The 22,436-nt window shown below is 38.5% G+C and overlaps 2 protein-coding genes across 4 annotated transcripts; both read right to left on the reverse strand.

The window, feature by feature from the left end:
• Positions 1-3,797: 3,797 nt before the first annotated feature.
• On the reverse strand, positions 3,798-9,755 carry LOC145421816 (uncharacterized). The gene is made up of 4 exons (XM_080292669.1): positions 9,502-9,755; positions 5,229-7,774; positions 4,762-4,879; positions 3,798-4,667 (listed from the first exon to the last, which is right to left on the reverse strand). The coding sequence occupies exons 2-4, from the start codon at positions 7,696-7,698 to the stop codon at positions 4,421-4,423; spliced, it is 2,835 nt and encodes a 944-aa protein (XP_080148795.1). The 5' UTR covers positions 7,699-7,774; positions 9,502-9,755; the 3' UTR covers positions 3,798-4,420.
• Positions 9,756-11,912: 2,157 nt separating this feature from the next.
• LOC113017218 (toll-like receptor 13) lies at positions 11,913-17,565 on the reverse strand. 3 transcript variants are annotated; one of them, XM_080292676.1, is made up of 3 exons: positions 15,056-17,565; positions 13,406-13,523; positions 11,913-13,324 (listed from the first exon to the last, which is right to left on the reverse strand). In XM_080292676.1, the coding sequence occupies exons 1-3, from the start codon at positions 17,520-17,522 to the stop codon at positions 13,078-13,080; spliced, it is 2,832 nt and encodes a 943-aa protein (XP_080148802.1). In that variant the 5' UTR covers positions 17,523-17,565; the 3' UTR covers positions 11,913-13,077. The 3 variants fall into 3 exon arrangements, 2 of the variants coding, with proteins under 2 accessions (XP_080148802.1, XP_026016159.2); XM_026160374.2 differs by lacking the exon at positions 15,056-17,565 and adding an exon at positions 13,812-14,860 and having other exon boundaries at positions 11,964-13,324; XR_003271422.2 differs by lacking the exon at positions 15,056-17,565 and adding an exon at positions 13,641-14,891 and having other exon boundaries at positions 13,310-13,324.
• Between the last annotated feature and the right edge of the window lie 4,871 nt (positions 17,566-22,436).

Here is a 22,436-nt window from a genome sequence, read left to right on the forward strand (position 1 = left end):
ACTTGATTCATCATCAGACAGGGAACAAAACCCGAAAACTTCTGGAGCTTTGAAAATTGCAACTCTCATTTTGGACCTATGTTTTAATTAATAATAAATTTTTGTAATCAGCTTCATGTAATTATTTGAGAATACAAAAGAAACAAAGTAATCTCAATAAACTTGCTTTTTGTGATCACAAAGGTTTAATTTAGAGGTAATCATCTAACTATGAGAATGTTGCACATTGATGTGAAATGGTGAAGACTACCAATCATAAATGAGATTAGGAGGCTGTGATTCCACGATACAAACCTTGTGATTGGCAGTAATTATACGTATAACACGGGGAAGTTGAGATCCTTTAGAAGACTGACGGGGGGAAAAGGAGTTTTTCAAAAAGTCAAAGGGGGGACTGTTGTGTCACTGCCAGTAATGACGTCCGATTGGCTCTTTTGTTTAGGTATTTTTCTTGTACGCTGTGGTTTGATTGGTTGCCCAGTTTTTGTTTTTTTTGTTTTCCCCCCCCTTCTCGCGTTGCATTTGTTTGGCTTCTTTACAAAAGTCTTCTCCTTCTTCTTCAACTTTACCTCACTTCTGTTTTGTGTCTTTCCATGTTTCCTGCTTCTGTTTTTGCCTTTTTTGTTATCTGCTCTTTTAGATTTTGTGACTTTTTGTTCCAAGTCCCTAACCTTCTTTTTATTTTTTCAGGACAGAATTGCCCCAGGTTTTTGTTTCAGTTATATACTAAACAAAACCCAAACCAAACCATGCATTCGCCAAACAGACTAAACCCCTCACCTTCTAATGTTGATCTGTGCATCCAGATGTTATAGTTGGTTTAATGCATGCAATAAGGTGTTATTATTTAGATGGCCCGTTGGTGGTTTTCAAGTCTGAACAAGGACAATAGCCAACATTAGTATCTCTAATACAAAGAGTTAGTACCATATAATTTTTATTTTCCTTCATTTTACTGGTTTGGTTTGTTTCCTGCTTTTCAAGTGAATAGTATTGTTTACAAAACACATAATCCAGTTAACTATTTTTATTATTATTTGTAATTATTGTCGTTAGATTTTTTTTTTTTACATTAAGCATTACTTTTTTGCTATAATTTTGTTTTGTTTCAGATGAAAATAAATGGAAGCTCATTTTTATGCTTTTCAAACAAAGTTAATGAACAAGAACCACAGACTTTATTTGGTTTCTGTTGTACATGAAACTACAAGGGGGTGGTTTGACTTGTTTTTGGTAGTTCAATTTTAAGACTGGAAGTAGAACAGAAACTGTTAAGTCTAATTGCTGAATGTTGCCATTGTGTTTCTTAAATTTGTACAGTCTTAGTTCAAGCAGTAGGATCAAAGCCATTCCTTTGATCCTGACCACCTCTCCAACCACTCTGTGCTGGGGGAGGTTTTATTGTAGATACATCCTATCTGAAAGATCTGTTTCTTTTGACGTAAGCTTCCTGGGTTTACGACCCTTTGGTCAGCAGGAGGTCTGACACACACACACACACACACACACACACACACACACACACACACACACACACACACACACACACACACACACACACACACACACACATTCTTACAGAACTTCACACATATACATAAAATGCTTTGTCTTAGAACCAAGGGGGCGTGGCTTTGTTCTGACGTGTTTTGTGTGAACTGTCTCTCATTAAAAGGCAGCAGGAGGAGGTCAGATCTGGGGGTCATTTTCGTGGTGGACACAGACGAGGCCTCCCTTGCGCAAATAATCGATCGATCGACTGTCTTGTTTTCTTCATGATGAATAAGTCTCTAGAATTAGTGGGGTTTGTGGAAACACAGACCCAACAGAAACCGTACAGAACTACAAAGAAACTCTAGTCACAGCTTTCCTCAAGACTCAGCATGGCAGCTGGTTGGTTTCCACTGGTCTTCAGGTAATACAGAATCAGGCATTCCTTATTGCTGCTCTGTAAGGAAACCTCTGCAAGAAGAAAATAATTTAAATCTATTCAAGGTAAACATTAAGAATTTTGGATGTCATTGGATAGCATTTTACTATAACTTGTGTTCACCTTTACTAATTCACTACTTGATGTTAAGTGTCTTACTCAGTATGAAAGGATGCAAAGGAAACAAAACTTTTTTTTCTCATTTTAAATAAGTTAAAATGGCAAAAAAGCACCAATGATTGTATGACATCAAGGCAGCACAACTGTCCTGAAATTAAGCCTTTACATAGATAAAAAGCCAGCACTCCTTTTATTATTTGCTTCATGTTAGCCAGTAGATGGTGTTGTACTTTCAGTTTTTACCTCCTCATTTCTCTTCTGGCTTCAGCAAATTCATCTCCGCACGAATGTGGCCATGGTTTCCACCACCTACACACACAAGTGCCCACATGTGCCCCATTAAGCATCACATTGTGCGAGTAAAAAAAGGTACTGATGACATTTTACCTGCTATTAAAGAAGGCGACAAATGACATACATATATTGCCTGGTAAATGACTTAAAGCTCAGTGAACCTTTCAGAACTTTAGAAGTTTGAAGATTTGGGTTGTTTTTTTTTACAATTACGTTTACAATCGATTAATTTACCACTAGTTTATACACCATTAGAGTAGAGGTGGGAAAATAATTTTCCCATGAGAAACTGGGATTGTTTGGGAGTGCTGGACTTAATGGTCTGTATTTATATAGCGCTTTACTAGTCCCTAAGGACCCCAAAGCGCTTTACATATCCAGTCATCCACCCATTCATCATAGAATGAACGTAATTCCAAATCCTTCCTGTTTCTGTGAGCTCATTTTTCTCCAGTCATGTCAGAGCCAAGGTTGCATCTTTACAACTACAGCTTAAGAAAACAGATTTCCAGAATCGTTGAAGCCCAATATGAATAGAGAGTCACAGGTGAGGGGAGCAAGAAATCTCTGGCTTTGTTTCCAAGTTGCAGTGCACAAACAACGACCATGTCCATTACTTTTAATTCCACAGTTGAAAGTGTCTATTAATGGATGTATTGGACCAACAATTCACCCTTCTTCTGGACAATGGTCTAATCTCTATCCAACCGGTCAATTCATGGAAACAGAAATGACAAGTCAGGATGAGTTAGTCTGAAAATTAGTAATCTGGATTCGGACTTCTCTGAGCTGAGGCATTTAGACAATTACGATGTGTTCCAATATTGTATGTGCAGTGTTTTTGGACGAATATGAGCAGAGTTAGTGACTGAAAACACAATTTTATCACTGATTAAAGAATATGCATCATGAGCCCAGCCTTGTTTTTCTGTGCGACTATGGCTTCAGTCTGAAGTAAAGTTGGCCGTTCCTTTCCTTTTATATGAGTATATGAATTACACTGTTGCACTTAAAAGTATCTGTTTGAAATAATAAACATACTTTTTTTTATTCACACAATCAGACCCTTTGTGATTGTTTTCAGACTTACAAACCAAAAACTCTCAGACTTTTTTTTCATTTTCTTTTGTTAAATTCAGTGTTGGCAAAGGAGTGTCTGGAAAGTATGAATATATACTTGATTATAAATGTTGTGTTAAATATAAAAAATAGAGTCCCAGATTTGAAAGTAACTTGAATTAGAATAAAATTTACCTAAAATATGGTCGCTACTGGGCAGTTAGGCTAGAACATTTGGATCTCGTACTGTGCTTAAACCTATCACAATAAATTATAGGGGGGAAAAGAACAACACCATTATGAATTTATGGTTATGATTTTTTTTAAAAAACATTTTTGGTGCTGTTAATGGAAACACTGAAAATGATGTAATAAATAAAACATGTAACTACTGTCATGTAAAAACATTGTTTTGCCTTTATTACAGCTTTACCATGTTGCTATGTTATAACACATATTATCATAGCATTTCTTTCAAGCATATCAATGATGAAAAAAAGTTTTATTTATACTTTAATGGCAAAAAAAGAAAAAGAAAAAGTAAATAGCACATTCACTCCAGGAAAGTCCACCAGACCAGAAAGTGTTCACTGAGGTCACAGGTCAAGGCAGCACAGGGCTGTTTTCCCTTTTAGAACCATTGAAATTGAAGTGAAACTGGAATGCAGTTTGTTTGCAACAAGCTGGCGATGGCTTCCCCCCATTGCATGTCGCATCCTTCTTACATGGTATAAGATGTGAAGATTCATGTGCTTTTCTGCGCTGAGGTGTTTTTTTTACTGTCCTCAAACTGCTCTACCAGTTAGTAGCTCAGTTTGAGTAGAGTTTGTTTTTCCTCCTTTTGTCCCTGATGTTATTTTTCATTGTTGTTCTTACCATTCTACCTCTCTCCAACCTGTCTTCCAATGTGATGTTTGTGCTATGTATCTATGGTCGGAAGGGGTCCAATTTCACTGCATTTTGACTTGATTGATTGATTGATATATACAATCTATGATTTTTCCACCTCGGTAAATCTCACTGGATGACTCTCTGGTAGCCAGTGAGGAGGCACCTGTGCTCAGCAGGGTTTTCTTCTCTCTTGAGAGCTTGTTGTATTTTCTGCCAGAAGACTCCAGTGTGCTGAACAGCCTGTGGCCAACTCAGGTAGCTACGCTTCTTCACCAGACTCCTAATTTGGTAGTATGGAGACAGCTGCTTGGCTGGTATGTCCTCCAGAAACACCATGATCAACACATCCTTATGTTCATCAAACAGACGGTAGCTAAAGACACCACACACAGAACAGAACAGACAGTTGAATAAGCATAGGAGCATAGTGACATCATCGGGTGCAAGGACAAAGATGTTGACAATACCTGGCCATCTGGATTTCTCTGGAGCACCACTCACTCTGCAGGTAATGCTGGCTGATCACACAGATAGTCTTCCTGCTGTTATAGATGGCATCTGTGATGTTTTCTACAATGGGCTTACCTGTTTTAAAAATGCACAATAGAAATGGCAGGTGAATTCTTTGTGAAATTAAAAGAATAATTCTTGGTCCTGATTAATTTGTGTCTGCTGGTTTTGAAAATTCTGCACTGGCTGTCGTGCTGATTTCACATTATTTGGTATAAAAACGTAACACTTAACAAATATAGAAATGAAAAACAGAAATGGGTCCAAACCAAGTCTGAAAAAAAGAAGTTTAAATTGCTGACAAAGATATTAAGAGGAAGTGAGCGATGCAGAAGAACGAGCAGGACTTTGACTCAAACAGTCAGAATCAACATTTCGGCTTCTCATTTCCAGCATTTCATAGTCATCAGAAAAGCATCTATACCTGGTTCAAAGTCTCTGTGGTGCAGACAGAGTTTCCAGCCCTGTTGACCCTCCAGCTCTGGAAGCAACTCTCCACAGACCCAAGCTTCATCATGAACATTGTAGGAGACAAAGGCATCGTAGCTGTGAGGAATACCTTTCTTCCTCCTCTTATTATCATAGAGGAAGGCCAGGAAGAGGTAGTAGGTATAGGTGAGGTGCCACCTCAGGAAGTGGTGAATGAAGGATATAAGAAGAGTAAGCACAACTAGACTAGAGCTAGAAATGAAGTAGAGAAAATTAGCATCCATCCGACAGGAGTCGATTTCAAAGTCCAGGAATTTTTTCCCCTGTTGGCTCACAGGAAATGCACAAGTGTACTGGTGAGCATTAACGATCTGTGTCTGGCTGCTGTTTTGAATCCACTCATTAAAATCAATGCTAGAGCATTCACATGTTAGGCGGTTGGAAGCTAGATCCAGATAGGTCAAAGCATGGAGGGAGTTGATCACTTTCTGACTGACTAGTGTCAATGTATTGTCGCTGAGTTTCAGCCAGGTGAGTGCCTGCAGTTTGGCATCAGCCAGGAAATCCAAAGATCTGAGTTTGTTGTTAGAGAAGTCGAGCATTGTCAGGTTTGGGACAGGCCAGAACACTTCAGATGTTAAATTTGAAATCTCACTATTAGATATCTTCAGAGACTTCAGCTGGGGGGTGTATTTAAATGTGTCGGGGTGCAATGACCCCATAAAAAATTTCTCCATCCATAAGTACTCTAAAGATGTCAGACCATTAAGTACGTCTGACGGAATATCCTCGTGAGTTTCCCTTTTATCAAAGATAATAAGTTTCTTCAATTTGGTTAAATATAAGAAAGGATGTGCATGATGTTGTATGTTCTGATTTTTGGTAATATGGAAGACCAGAGTATTTAAGTTTGTTAGTCCCCTAAAATACTCTTTTACGTAACCCCTACATGACACTTTAAGAGTTTGGAGACTTTTAAGTTCTTCAAATATTCCCGAATGATCAATGCAACTGTCGTCTGATTGTAATTCCAAGTGATCGAGGGAATGGAGTTTTTTGAAGTCTCCTTCCTGTAAATCTGCCAAAGTGTTGTTGTTCAAATACAAATATTTTAGTTTTTCTAAATTTCCTTTGAAGCTATGCTCAAAAGAAAAAATTCCATTCGTTTCTATTTTCAGGACTTTCAAATTAGGCAGATTTTGAAAAATATGCGGTGTGATTCGGGAAATGCGATTGTGGTTTAGATTGAGGTGTCTGAGTGCCCTCAGATGATTAAAGTCAGAGCTGTTGAGTTCACTGATGACATTGAAGCTCAGGTCCAGAACTTCCAATTTGGAGAGTCCCCGGAGAGCAAGCGGCACTTTGGATAAAACGTTCTTCTGCAGGTCCAGGTGCTTGAGCTGTGTCATTGATTGGAGTGCATGATCAGACATTGTTTCCATCTTATTAAAAGGTAAACTAAGCTCAGTAAGTTGGGAGCAAGACCGCAGCAGGTTATCATTTGCGTGGGTAATTTTGCTACTCCCTATATCGAGAATGTGTAGAGAAGGAATCTGGCAGGCAATATCTATAAGACCACGTTTTATCGGAATTTTCATGAAGTACAGTTTAAGATGTTTAAGTGAGGCAGCAGTCTTTAGCATCTTGCTGTATGCCTCAAAAGTAACATTATTCCCATCCAAGTAGAGGGAAGTTAGGCTCCTCAAGAATGTTTTGTTTGTTACATTCCATTCAATCTTACTATTACATCTCCTGAAGTCCAGTAACTGCAGATGAGGAAACATGTCTTTTGTAATACTGAATTTTCTGAGTTTACACCAAATTATATCCAGTTCCCTAATGTTTGAGCTATTTAAAGGTAGGTCGGAGGACTGGAAAGAAGTAAAATCATTTCCCCCAATGCACAAATTTTGTAAGTGTGGAAGTGTTAATACTGGAGCAATAATTGCAATTTCAGACAGAGAATTGTAGCTCAGATCTACTGAGATTATGTTGACCAGGGACTGAAAGGCCGCCTGCGAGATGGATGAGATCAGGTTTTTATTCAGAGATAATTCTTTTAATTGTGAAAGACCCCGAAACATATTTTCTGTCACCTTTGAGAGGTTATTTCTAGCCAAGACTAGAACCGTTAACTCTGCCAAGTCTGCAAAAGCTCCATCATCAATGTGTACAATCACATTACTTTCAGCGTTTAAAATTTTGAGCTTAGCTAAATCTCTTAAATCTTTGCAGGTGATGTTTGAAATCTTATTTGAGGAGAGATTCAGTGATGTTACATTTCTGGGAATGTCATCTGGAATAGCAGTGAGGTCATGGTCTGTGCATAAAATGGATGTATTATTTTCCTCTTGAGGATAGGGAATTATGCAGTTTTTCAGTGAAAAAGCATGTGAGGGGTTATAGAAACAGAAGCAGAACAGAAATGAGCTGAGTAGCAGAGACACACTTCCTGTAGCTAGCATGTTGAAATGTTGTTTACTTCAGTTTCAGTTTTCTGACAAACTTGGAAGGGGCAAAAAAAATAGTTGTTCATAACATCTGAAAATGACAGGAGAAGAAATTACTCTTAACCATTCAGCGTTCACACCACAGATAGCAACAACATGACGTCTGGTATTCAAAGACACTTTGTATATAGTTTTTATATTGTTTATTTTATGTAATATTCAATAATGATCTGTACATTTAGTCTTTTTCAAGGAAGCAATTTTTTATTCAGTGTTTTCATAAAAGCCTTTGTATACATTTACTACTACTAGGGGGAACAAATGAGATTTAAGGCCTGGACAAGTTTGAAACCTTTTGTTCTTCACATTGGAAAATGACTGAAAATAAAAATAGCCAGCTCCTAATTTGATAAATTCTGCACCCAGCTTTGAAGTCTGCAATGTCACTGAATTGCAGCCAGATGATGCTCACTTTACGTTTTTACATTTCTTCACTTTTTCCCAACACATATGCATTCCCCTTCTCTCTGTCTACCTGGCCTGTGCCACTACACTCGGTGTCTTCAGAATGTCTACCCCCCTTCCTTCTTCCACATATTGGCATGACCCCAGTCTGTCTTTGCATGTGATTGGCTGCATGGTGTGCCCATAAAAAAAATTCTCTCCCCTGTCTGCATGGATTTTTAGCAGGGCTGAAGTTTCAAATCTCACATACCAACGAGCCATTAACAACACATGACACATGAATTTATCTCAAAGGCCAGATATAATTGTGTCAGGAGCTGGGTGTGGCCCAGGGGCCGTATATGAGACGTCCACAGTCATCCATTTGAAGCTTCACTGTTCACATTTAAAAATGATGCTTAGCCAGTGTATTTACAGTCATGGCAAAGGGTTAGATTTACAGATATCCATAGGTGATGGCATGGACTTAATAAAAAATGTACATACCTACGTTAGTGTCACTTTAATATACAGTCAGTTTCTTTTTTTTTAACAGCCCCCCCCCCCCCCCCCAAAAAAAAAAAAAACCCTATTTTGATTAAAAGAACCCCCAAAAACTCTTTTCTTGACATTAGTGAACTAGCAGAGCTAGGCCAAGCAGATGGCCCCATTTTAGGGAACAAATATGAAGCAGCAGAGATGAGGTGCTACATAAAGGTTTCCTTGTATGTAACACTTTTTGCTTGCTTGCTTGGTAACCTAGAGCAGTTGCTGTTCAAAATGAAATAACTTGCCTGCTTTAATACTGCTTAACCTCTACTTTCTAGTCACTCATCAGCCTAAAGTTATTTCATGCTATGGATTCTCAGAAAACATGTAGTGTAAAGTACATGGAAGTAGATACCCAAACTCTGAAAAATACAGAATTGCAACTACCATACCCACAAACCATAGATAACACAATACAAACCTGCATACTGCTTAACCTATAGTTATTTACTGTTGTTTGTGTCATATGACGTGTAAATGTACCAACACAGTCCAACAGTTTACACTTAAATTAACTCCACCTGAGGATAATTTTGAATTTTCTTTTTTCATTAGAATTGCAGTAATTCAGTAATATAATATAAATAAAATCAGACTATGGCTAATTTGTTTTTAATATACCATTTTTAGAGTTAAGTTGTTCCATGTCTAATAAAAAAAAAGTCCAGTTTAAATTGTTTTTGCAAAGTAAATGTTATTTGCATTAAAACTGACCATATATATATATATATATATATATATATATATATATATATATATATATATATATATATATATATATGCAAGGTCAGTGGTTTTTCATTAAACAAGATAAAAGAAACTTACCTATTCCAAAAAAAAGTTGTTTCTGTCACCAGCTTGATAACAGAACAAAAGAAAAAACCAAGCTGTAACCATTGAGGTCAAACCGACAAAATATAATGGAGTAAATTCAGAGTGAATCACTTGTACAAGGAAGAGGAAGTTGGATGGTTCACTCCCACAGATGCTGCTACTTCTGCAGTCTGTCTACTCAAACCCAAGTATGACTGGTCCATGAAATAAAACACCACAATGAAAAAAAATTTACTTTCTGCAGCTTGCATGCTTGTCTTCGTTTTTCCTTTTGTTTTTTCATGGTTTTTTCCCCAGTATTTTAGATGAGCCTCGACCGTTGTCAAGTTTTATTTATTGAAAGGGATTTTTCAAAGAGATCTTTTAATTGATTTAATCATTTTAGCATTTTTGAAGTCCATACAAGTTGTGCTCTGCAGCCATCCTCCCTGCCCTCACATCTTAAGTGAATATCTTAAGGCTTGTGTGCACAAGTGGGTTGCTTGCTTCCTGTTTCTACTTTGTGGTCTTTAAGAACACTCACTAATAATACTTCATGTTTCTGTATATCCTGTGTGAAATGTCATGTACATTACTGCACAAAAGTTTCCTCACCCAGGGGTGTCCAAGACAATGGTATGTATCTATCCCCATTTGACAAGGATGATGCCATTATTAAGCTTGTCTAGCCACAGAAAATGGCAGCATGTGAGTCACAAAGGTGAAAAAAAAATGCCTGAATCCTTTTAAAAGCTTTATTTTTTGCAGGTTTTATAAATTTAAGGTTTTACCAACAAATAAACTTAGATTTTGTTTTCAAAACTGTCAAATTGTTCAGATTTTGAAAATGTAATTGATTTTCAGTATGTTAGTTCGCTGAAAATGTTGAAGCTCAGGTCTAAGAGTTGAGGTCAAAGAGAGCAACTGGGACCAAGTAACTGAGCTCAGTGAGATTAGACCAAGACTTTAGCAGGATGTCATTTAGAGCGCCAGTTTTCGCAAATATTACATCAAAAACTACTAGAGGAGGAATTTGGGAGATGACGTCTGTGAAATCAGGCATTCAGGGTTCTGTCTTCCCTCCATTACTTGAATTTAGTATAAGACAAATGATACAATGTTCATAATGGGGTGTTCAAACCCCCAGCTGTTCACAGAAGATGACTGTTCCTTCTTCAGCCTGGTTCTGCTGGAGGCTTATTTCTATTAAAATTGGGTTTTTCCTTTCCACAGTCACCAAGTACTCGCTCAAAGGGCCGGTCACCAGTCAAAATGCCCAGGCCAATTTTTTGTCCCAGTCCAGCCCTGCTCTGAACTAGCGGGCCTGCTGAAAGCACAGACCCAACAGCTTGCTCTTCTACTGCCTGGGTTGGTACACAGGGGCCACGAGGAGAACAGGAAGGCCACACAAAGTGTAATTAACATTGCCCAAAAAAATCCGCAGATCCTCCTATCTCAGGAAAAACAGTGCTGTCACAGGTGACCCCTTACACCCCTTACACCCCCCCCCCCCCAATGCTACCCCTGCCCACTCACCTCACCAATCTGTGCCACAGTCTGACTAACCCCCATAACTCAATAACTTGTACTACTTCCAAACACTTTGTTCTCCAATGTGTCTTTCTCTTGATTATATCTACATTTCTCCTGTTTGTTATTTATTCCTGCTGTCTATTTATATTTTATTCCTACACAGATGTCGTGGAGCACCCATAATTCCATAATTTAGTTGTACATGTACAATAAAAGCGCTATTCTATTCTATTCTATCCTTTATTAGAGAAACTGCATTTCCAGACGACAGGGGAATTAAAATCAAACAATCAAGATGTAATTACAGTGCAGTCTTTCACCTTTGATTCAAAGTTTGACTAAAGTATTGCATTAAGTGTTTAGAAATTAGAGACATTTTAATATACAGTTTTCCATTTTCAGGGGTTCACAGTTGATAAGAATCGACTGACAAGCTGTTCGATGGCAAAAGTGAGGCCTGTGACCTTATTACCATTATTAAGTTTCACTTTGTCAAATTCATTTGAGTCACTTCAGATCAATGTTTAATGAAGCACTTCATGAGGAAGCTGTACAGTTTGCACCCAAGACTTCTGCATTCACACAGTGCATTGCGGTCAGTATCATAAACTGATACCCTCCCACCACACAGGCAGGAGGCTCTAAGGCCGTAAGACTGATCAACTCCATTGCTCACTGATAACTCAGTTGTTCTGATGCGCTGCACTGTTTTTGTTCGGTTTTATTTTATTTACTATGCTTCTACTATGCTACTATTCTTTGTATTTAAGCACACTAATCTGTTTTTTGTGTGTTTTTTTTAAATGCTGTCACTGTGCTGCTATAATTTTAAAATGCTGCTCCAGTTTAAATGTTTCAATATGCTGCACTATAGTTGTTTTATGTTGGTGACAGGCAGTTTATTTTATTGTTTATTATTTATCTTAATTTTCATGAGGATAATGGAACCTTGAACCTATTTCAAAACTCTGAAACTTCTGTAAAGAGACAAACCACTGAATTACCTTTATTTTAAACACACTTTCCACATGCCAGTAAAATGATATAGTACAAAAACTCATACCATTCCACATCATCAGAGCATCAATAAAAAACAACAAAAAAGCATGAGCTACCGAAACACTGCTGCTGCTGACTGTCACTCCAGCCCTCAGGTAGTGTGATAGTCAGGTGACGTATCAAGGAAACCAGCAGTGTGCTGCCTAAGCATTAGCACAGCAAGGATACATCCATGTGACCGTGTGACAGTTTAGTACAAGTAACAAGAAACCATACATGTTATATTTTTTGTAACACACAATTAATTATATCTGTAAATACAAATAATATGAGATGATAAACTAGAAAATACATTTAGTCTTCTGGCAGAAGGCTGTTCACCAGTGTGTTGAACAGCCTGTAGCCAGTTCAAGTAAGTGCTCCTCTTCATCAGTCTCATTATTATTTTGTTATATCAGATTATAATAGCATTTCATTTCTAAGCACATCAACTATGAAAAAAGTTTATTCACACTTTTATGGCAAGAAATGTCATTTAGTATATTTACTCCTGACAGGATGAGCACAACAAACACGTTAATATGTTACAATTGTGTACATGTGTTAATAAAAATGCACATATAGTTCTTGTTACATTGAGTTCTACATTTATAAAACAGACAACATGAAATAAGACTTGACACTTTTGACTGAGTCCATAAACTCCAGGAAAGTCCACCAGACAACAAAGTGTTGCTGAGGTCACAGGTCAAGGCACCATAGGGCTGTTTGCCACTAGACACCTACAAGCAACCTTATTGAAACCACAGGAGCCCTGCTGGGCATTAGAAGTACTGCAAGTTTATCCACTTCTGCAGAAGCTTCACCTCTCTGATCCAGAAGCTACCATGTTTACCCATACACTTCGACAAGCAACCTTATTGAAGCCAGAGGAGTTTCCCCCTGCTGGGCATTAGAAGTAATGCATTTTAGCCACTCCTGCATTAGCGTGACCGCTCTGTTTAAATATACACAATATATATATACAATCTGTGATTTTTCCACCTGGGTTAAATCTCACTGGATGACTCTCTGGTAGCCAGTGAGGAGGCACCTGTGCTCAGCAGGGTTTTCTTCTCTCTTGAGAGCTTGTTGTATTTTCTGCCAGAAGACTCCAGTGTGCTGAACAGCCTGTGGCCAACTCAGGTAGCTACGCTTCTTCACCAGACTCCTAATTTGGAAGTATGGAGACAGCTGCTTGGCTGGTATGTCCTCCAGAAACACCATGATCATCACATCCTTGTGCTCATTGAAGAGACGGAAGCTAAAGACACCACACACAGATTAATCAATGTAGAAACTGGTGACATCATTACATGTAAGAACAAAGAGTTGGTAACCATACCTGGCCATCTGGATTTCTTTGGAGCACCACTCACTTTGCAGGTAATGCTGGCTGATCACACAGATAGTCTTTCTGCTACAATAGATAGCCTCTGTAATGTTTTCGACGATGGGCTTACCTGTAAAAACAAAAATCTGACACATCAAACATGTCAGCATTGTGTTCTAAAATGACACAGGTAAGTTACATCAAATTTATCTTTGTACAAGTTAAAAGATTTCAAAGGTATTCTCACTTCAGAGAATAGTGGGGCTTAAATTCCATTCACTCCAACTTTGGTTGTACTTTTTTTTTTTTTTTTTTTAGCAATGGTGAGTAAGCAAAAAACTATTTTTTAAGTCACTGAGGCGTACTGTCAGGGGTTGCTGAGTGGATGTGGAGAAAAGGACTCAAACGCAGGACTCACGGTGAAGATTCAGGGTGTTTATTGTGAGGGACGAATGACGAAAACAGGAGATGGCTGACTGACTGAATAACTGACTGAACGGCTGACTGATCTGAACTTGGAAGGCAAACATGGGGCATAGACAGCAGTGACAACATCAATGACGCGACGCCGACCAGGAGAGAACTGAGGACTTAAATACACTGGCTGAACAATGACTGACAGGTGACAGGTGAGTGAGCAGCTGAACACAATTGAACTAACGATGCATGGAATAAGAACTAGAGCATAATGCACACAGAGTAACGTAACACAAAACAGGAAGTGGAACGTACAGAGGATAAACAGTGAACATGAACTGAAAATACTGGGTCAACGACCCAGAAACCCTGACACGTACACTGATGCTGAATCAAATTCCAGCTAATGAGAATCTATAATTTTCTTTTGTGAAATTCTTAAGTCTATACTTTGTTAATTGGGCAGCTACATATATTTGTGTTGGATTGGAACAGTTGACAAGCTCAATGGAGAACAGTGGAGATGGATGATTGTCTCTGGCTAAACATTTTTAAAGTCTGTCTAAAAGTGCCCAATTTACTAATGGCAGCTGCTAAAAGATTCTACAATATTCAACTTTTACGTTTGCCAAAATCTAATTTAGTGAAGATTTTCTTACAGGCCTGTAAGTGCAAAATACATCTTTGGTGCTTTTCTCTTTTCAATGCAGTAAACAAAATCAATGAAAGTAATTTCATGTTTATAGATTTTAAATATGGAAGAAACTTAGATGTTTTCAATTTAATTAAAGCTTTGGGTACACATGGCCTTCTAGGGGCTTGTTCATGGTTTCAGCAAAAAAAAAAAAAAGTTCTTCCAGAGTAAACCTTTCATTTTCCCAGATGTAGGATGCTTTGTCAGCTGAGTAGCACATCTATATACTACTTTTTGAGGTTTAAAGATCAGTTTGTAGCGTTTCTCTAAATGGTCAGTCTTTTAGATCTAGCATTCAAACTGCAGTTTGTGAGTCACATGTCATTGCTATTTTTGTTTTGACACTGTAGACGCTGTTTATATTTTTGCAGTGCTGTCAAAGAGAAAAAAAAGATACTGTGGTGTTAAAACTTGATCTTTTTCGGTACCACTGAAAAGCGGAACAAAAAGAAACAATTGTATTTATAGGAAAGAAGACACAGAGTTTGTGTGCTAGCTTCATTAAATATTGAGCTAAAAGTAGAACAGAGGCTAATGAAAAGCATCTATACCTGGTTCAAAGTCTCTGTGGTGCAGACAGAGTTTCCAGCCCTGTTGACCCTCCAGCTCTGGAAGCAACTCTCCACAGACCCAAGCTTCATCATGAACATTGTAGGAGACAAAGGCATCGTAGCTGTGAGGAATACCTTTCTTCCTCCTCTTATTATCATAGAGAAAGGCCAGGAAGAGGTAGTAGGTATAGGTGAGGTGTGACCTCAGGAAGTGATAGATGAAGGATGCGAGGAGAGTAAGCACAACTAGACTAGAGCTAAAAAGGAAGCAGAGCAATGCAGCATCTATCCAACAGGAGTCAAAACCAAAGTCAAGGAATTTGTTTCCCCGTTGGCTGACAGGAAATGAGCAAGTGTACTGATGTGCATTAACAACCTGTGTCTGTTTGCTGCCTTGAATCCACTGGATAAGACCGTAATTAGAACATTCACATGTTAAAAGGTTAGCAGACAGATCCAGATATTTCATGGTTAAAAGGGATTGGATAACTGTTTCACTGATTACGAACAATTCATTGTTGCTGACATCGAGCCATCTGAGTGCCGACAGTTTGGCCTCTGCTAGAAAATCCAAAGACCTGAGTTTATTGTTGGAGAGGTCGAGTGTTATCAGGTTTGGAATTGGCAAGAACACGTCAGATGTTAAAACGGAAAGCTCGCTGTAAGTAATTGTGAGACGTTTCAGTTGCGGTGTGTGTTTAAATGTGTCTGGATGCAAAGATCCCATGAAGTATGCCTCTGTTATTAAGTACTCTAAAGAAGTCAAACCACTGAGAACATCTTTTGAAATATCGTAATATCCTCTATGAACCTTGATATGAAGCTTCTTCAGTTTCGGTAAATTTGAGAAAGGGTTATCGCTTTGTTTGGAGCTGTTATGTGGCAGGCTAGAGACAACATTTAAGATCAGAGTGCTTAAGTTTGGCAGCCCACTGAAATGCTCATAAAAATAAATATCACCTTGCATAAGAAGGAACTGGAGGTTATAGAGTCCCTTTAACCCTCCTTCCTCAACATTGTTACACATGCGTACATCTAAATTCAAATAACGAAGGGAAGACAGATTACTGAAGACTCCTTGAAAGAGATTTATAAGCTCATTGTTTTTCAAATACAAACACTCCAGTGTCTGTAATTTAAATTTAAAAGAATAATCGAATGATGAAATCTTATTGTTTTCAAGATTTAGGATTTTCAAATTGTTTAAATTTTCAAAAACACACTCAGAGATATAGGATATATGATTGTGGCTCAGATCGAGTATTGTTAGGCTTGTTAAATTCCAGAAGTAAGGACAGTAAAGTTCACTGATGTCATTGATGCTAAGGTCATAGACTTCCAATGTGGTGAGTCCTTGGATGGCAACTGGCAGTTCGGACAGTTCATTATTTTGTAATATCAGGCTCCTGAGCTGTGTCATTGACTGGAGTGCATTATCAGCCATGCTTTTTATATTGTTAAATGATAAGTTGAGGTTAGTTAGGTGAGAACAAGACTGTAGCATGTGCTCCTTTAAGGTGTAAATCTCACTACTGCTTACATTCAGAGTTCTAAGAGAAGGAATTTTGCAGGCCACGTCTATGAAATCATCATCTATCCACTTTTTCATGTTATCCATCTGAAACTCTTGAAGAGAGTAAGCAGTCTGCAGAATCACTCTGTACACTTCAAAGCTAAGAGAAGTTTCACTCATTTGCAGTCTCGTCAGGCTCTTTAAAAAAGTCTTGTTTGACACTTCCCACTCGATGTCCCCGTTCCAGCCTCGCAAGTCCAGAGACTGCAGATGAGGAAAAATGTCTCTTGTAATGCTGAACTTTTTCACTGAATCCAAACACAGGGTGAGTAGGTTTGAGGTATTTACATGGAGGTCATTTGACTGAAAAGAAGTAAAGTTGTTGTAACATACAAACAAATGTTGTAAAGTTGGGAGTCTAATAATGTGATCAATATCTGAAATTTGATGCAGAAGGTTATAGCTCAAATCTACTGAGTGTACGCTGACCAGGGGCTGACAGGCCACAGGGGAGATAAATGAGATCTGGTTCCAGTCCAGAGACAGTGTCTCTAACTTGGAAAGACCCTGAAACATGTTTTCTGTCAGTGTTGCGAGCCTATTTATACTCAAGATGAGAACCTTTAACTCTACCAAGTCTGCAAAAGCTTCACCATCAATTTGTGAAATCCAATTTTTTTCCAAATTTAGAACTTCAAGCTTGAATAAACCTTCCAAATTCATCCTGGTAATATTTGAAATGTAGTTTGACTTGAGATTTAGCAATACTGCATTTTTGGGAATGTCATCTGGAATAGCAGTGAGGTAACGCTCTGTGCAAGTGACTAACACATTAGATTTTTCTGTATAGATAATTGTGCAGTTTTTCAGTGAAAAAGCAAGTAAATGTTCACAATGAAAGAAACACAAAAGAAGTGAGAAAAGCAGCAGAGGCCAAACTCCTGTAGCTAGCATGTTGATCTTGGGAAGCAGTACTGTTTCCACTTAGAGATGGGGGTATTCTGTTGTTCAATATACCTGAGTTGGGCAGGATAAAAAATAAAATTGAAGGTGTTAGTCTGATTACATTACCATGTCATCATTTTAGCACAGAATAAAACAACGTGAGATTTGCTGCAACTAGTGATGAAAAATTCGTGATTTTGATTTGTTGTTCCAGTAAACCTCTGAGACACACCTCTAATCGGTATGTCTCAGAGGTTTCACTGGAACAACAAATCAGAATAGTGAACTGCTGGAATCCTACTATACATTTAACTTCAGTGAAAGCTTCATCTAATCCAGAAGGTTACATGAAGAGGATACAAATTGAAACCCACCTAGACTAACATCAAAACAACTAGTAGCTCAGTGATACGCAAGTAACTGCTATCACAGCTGGAGAAGGAAGAAGTAGAACACAAATGCTATGGCAAGGTGGAGCCAGGATTTAAAATCAGGAGTGAGATATAATTATCTCCACCCTTCAAGATCAGCTGGCAAGCCCCATAAACAACTGGTATGTTGAATGTGAGAGCAGTTGACCTGAAAGAGAAGATCATGGCTAAGTTGGCTAAACCTGGACCCTCTGTGCTTATTACCAAGATTACGTGAATTACCCTGTAAATGTCTACTAGCAGATGTGAATGCAGCATTACCGTTAGTGAAACCAACTAGCTGGTCTATGCCACAGCTACAGTGATCCCTGATATGCTTGACTAATAACAATCACAAAGAACAGCAAGACTAGATGACAACATCAAGGCAGCACAGAGGGAAGTTAGACAGATTTCAGAATTGCAGAAAGGTCAATCCATCCATCCTTCCACCCAGTCTCCTCTGGTTGTCTTTATCATCATCACAGGGGGTGCTGGATCTTGTCCTAGCTATCATAGGGTAAAACGCGGGGTAGACCCTGAACAGGTTGTCATGGCCTTTTATGCTCCAAACACCAAAAAAGTCCAAGAAAAGGCCATGGGTGGCAACGGAAGGTTTGTTTTAGAATGCAATTCTGACTTCATTGTTTAAAATTATATGGCGTTTATTTTGTGGAAAATTCTAAACAAAAATCAACCAAATAACTTCTTACAACTTAAAATTAAATGAAAGTTAACTTAATTTGCTTTCACAACTTCAAAAAGTGGTCAAATTTTTTTTAAACCCCCCCGTCGTCCCATCTGACACTTGGCAAACAAAAAACCTCTTTACCACACCCCTCCAGGGTGCTCTTAATCCCTTGATTAATGCGAGGGTCCATATGCTAATAAACCAATCACTTTCCAAAAACTGTTCCAAAAATTAATTACAAATTTACATAACAAAACTAGGTCAGCATATTCCTACAACTTTAAAGAAAAAACAAAAATTAGTAAAAATTGAGATTTATAAGCATTCAACATTTCTTCCTGTTAAAAGGGAGTTTTTTTCCTTCCCACTGTCACCAAAGTGCTTGCTGTTCAGGGCTTGTCTGAAAGTTGGGGTAGTATTATGTATTATTGTCTTGGTCTTTGTTGTAATTTGACAGCATATAAATAAAACTGAATCGAATCAAATTCAAAGGGTAAATCTCTGAGATGATTCGCTGTGGGAGAATCGGTATGTTTGATTTGGCACAGATTTTGCATCACATGTTCTTCCTGACACAGCATCTATCTGGGCCTAAGAACATCATTATGAGTCAACCGCATTATAACTTGACTTGAAAGGGAAATGAGTTAACCATTACAAAATGGAGCTACTTGCTTTGGTGACAGTATGGGCTGGATTATCTAATGGACACTGGCTCAGCCAGCTCGAGGGTTTCATCTAAGTAGCACAAATTTTTTTTCCTTGAATTGTACAAAATTTGATTTGTATTTTCAAAACCAATCATCTATAGCTTTCTTATAAAAAAAAGCATTTTCTTGGCCATTGACATCAATATTACTCTCAAAAAAACCAAAGAGCAAACAACATATAAATGCAACATAGATAATAAAAATAAATATAAGACAGTTCAGTGTGCTAGGTTTCCATCATTACAAAAGCTAGTTCTGAGAAAAACCTTGATACTGCTTAACTGATATTGATTTTAATCCTGAGATTTTTTTTAAGTGTGTGTTTTAATGTCAGCTACATCTCAACAGCTTTAAAGCAAAATAACAGATTTTTTGATTTAATGTGACCACATTTGTGTCATATTTTTTCTCTCCAGTAAACGCAAATAATATTGTTAGGGTTTATAAACAGAGTCTTACCTCTTTCATAAGTTTTTCCTTGAGACATGAAAATGGCCTGAACTCAGAGTGGATGCGCTTCAAGTGCTATTAATCTGAGGAAGACAACAGTGGAAATTGTTTTGTTTTTCCCGTCTGACACATAATGGGGAAGTTGGACTGCTAAATCACAAAAGGTTTTAGCTCTCACTGCTGTATCGTATCATTTCCTGTTTCTATTATGATGCTGATGTTTTGTGTAGGCTGTTTAATTAAAAACTTTTTAGATAAAGACTTATTTCATTGTGTAATCTTCACTGTTTTTGTCCAAAACACAATCTCTGTTGCATCACCTGACTCTTGCTTGCAACAAAAAGGAGTTTACACAACGAAGATATGAACAATATAAAGATATGATTATTTATTAAAATTTATTTACAAAAGGTGGAAACAGAAATGTCAGCAAGTCAGGGGTGAAATGAGAACAATTGACAGCGCTACCCATGAGTCACATGAAGTTCAAATGTGCTTATCAGTGCACCAGTGAAAACTCAGTTCCTATTTACACCAACTCTGCTACTCACCAACATCCCTCACCAAGGAATAAAACTTGTGGGAGAAGTAGCTCAATACCTGCTCCATCCTGATGCAACAATACTGCCCCAGCATCCACTTTGCTAGCGTCTACCTTCAGCTTGAAAGAATCTCTGAGATGGGGTCTCTCAAGCCCTGGAGCAGAGGCAAGGATAGCCTTGATATCCTCAAAGATTGTCTGATAATGATCTGACCACTGGAACATAACCTTGGGGTTTAAGGAGTCACTTAGAGGAGCAACCACTGCAGAGAAATTCTCACAAAACCCACAATAATAACCCACCATTCCAAGAAAGTGTGGAAGTTCTTTCTCAGTAGTGGGAGAATTGAAGTGATCAGTAGCTTCCACTTTAGCTCTTACTGGATGTACCTGTCCCTGTCCAGCCACCTTACCCAAGTAAGTCAAAGTGGCCCCAGAAGTTTGCAGATGACACGGCCATCATGGGGTGTATCTGGGATGATCAGGAAGAGGAGTACAGAAGTCTGGTGAGGAACTTTGTCGCATGGAGTCACACAAACCACCTGCAACTCAACACCTCAAAGACTAAGGAACTGGTTGTGGACTTCGGGAGGTCCAGAGAAGGCTCACTGCCGGTTCAGATAGAGGGGGAGGAGGTGGAGGTGGTCAACAAGTACAAGTACCTCGGGCTGTGGGTGGACAATAAACTGGACTGGTCATGCAACACAGAGCACCTGTATAAAAAAGCCCAAAGCCGACTGTACTTCCTCAGGAGGCTGAGGTCTTTTAACATCTGCAGGAAGCTCCTGAGGATGTTTTACCAGTCGGTGGTTGCTGGAGTACTTTTCTATGCTGTGGTGTGCTGGGGGAGCAGCACAGCAAAGAAGGACTCATCCAGGCTGGAGAAACTGATCAGGAGGGCTAGCTCTGTGGTCGGCATGAAGCTGGACACTCTGGTGACAGTGGCAGAGAAAAGGACGCTAAAGAAACTGATGGACATTATGGACAATGCTGGGCATCCTCTGCACACGGCCATTAACAACCAGAAGAGTCTGTTCAGTGACAGGTTGCTTCTCCCCAAGACAAGAACTAACAGACTTAAAAACTCCTTTGTCCCACACGCCATCAAACTGTTTAACTCCTCTCTGGAGGGGAGAGGGAGGGGAAACAGGAGGACAAAGGAGGGGGGAACAACTAAGCTGTAGTGCCTCTTCACCTCACTGTACAATACCTTTTGTGCAATACTTTTGTAAATAGTCAACAGTGCAATAGACTCAATACTTGAAATGTGCAATTCACTTGTATTTTTATTTTTTATTCCTATTTATTCTATTTATCCCCTTTGTATATTTTATTTATATTTGTCTCTGTATTTATATGTGTGTGTGTGTGTGTGTGTGTGTGTGTGTGTGTGTGTGTGTGTGTATATATATATATATATAACAATTCTGTAACTGTAACTTCGGTCGTTGCTGTGCTTTTTTTGGAAGTCGAATTTCCCAGAGGAACCCACCCGAGGGATTAATAAAGTTCTATCTTATCTTATCTTAGTAAACTCACACTTGGCAAGGTTCGCTGTAAGATTTTCCAAAGTTATGCAATCAAGGAAAGCACAGATGGACTTAAGATGATCTTGCCAGGTGTTGCGATAAATACCACTATATTATCTAAAAGCACAGCCCACCCTTCCACACCAGAAACCACAAAACTCATTAGGCGCTTGATTGAGGGAAGACACATAGCATACAGGCTTAACCCTTAACCAACACAACAGGCCTAGGCTAAGCGTGTACCTTCTTCAATCACAATTTGTTTATACACCACATTGTATTTACCCACATAGCAAAATTGGTATGGCCCGGATCTTGCCGTCACTCCTAAAGCTTCCCCCTCTTTCTAATCAAATCAAATCAAATCAAATCAAATCACTTTTATTGTCACATCACATGTGCAGGCACACTGGCACAGCACATGCGAGTGAAATTCTTGTGTGCGAGCCCCACAAGCAACAGAGATGTGCAAACACAACAACACAAACGAGCAAAATACAAGAATGGCCAACCTGAAACTAATAAATATATGTACAATATATAATAGTGTATGCATTTCTGGATGTGTATACTAAATATTTTCCTACGTGTG

Source organism: Astatotilapia calliptera, chromosome 3 (genome assembly GCF_964374335.1).
Source record: "Astatotilapia calliptera chromosome 3, fAstCal68.1, whole genome shotgun sequence".
NCBI classification, from domain to species: Eukaryota; Metazoa; Chordata; class Actinopteri; order Cichliformes; family Cichlidae; genus Astatotilapia; species Astatotilapia calliptera.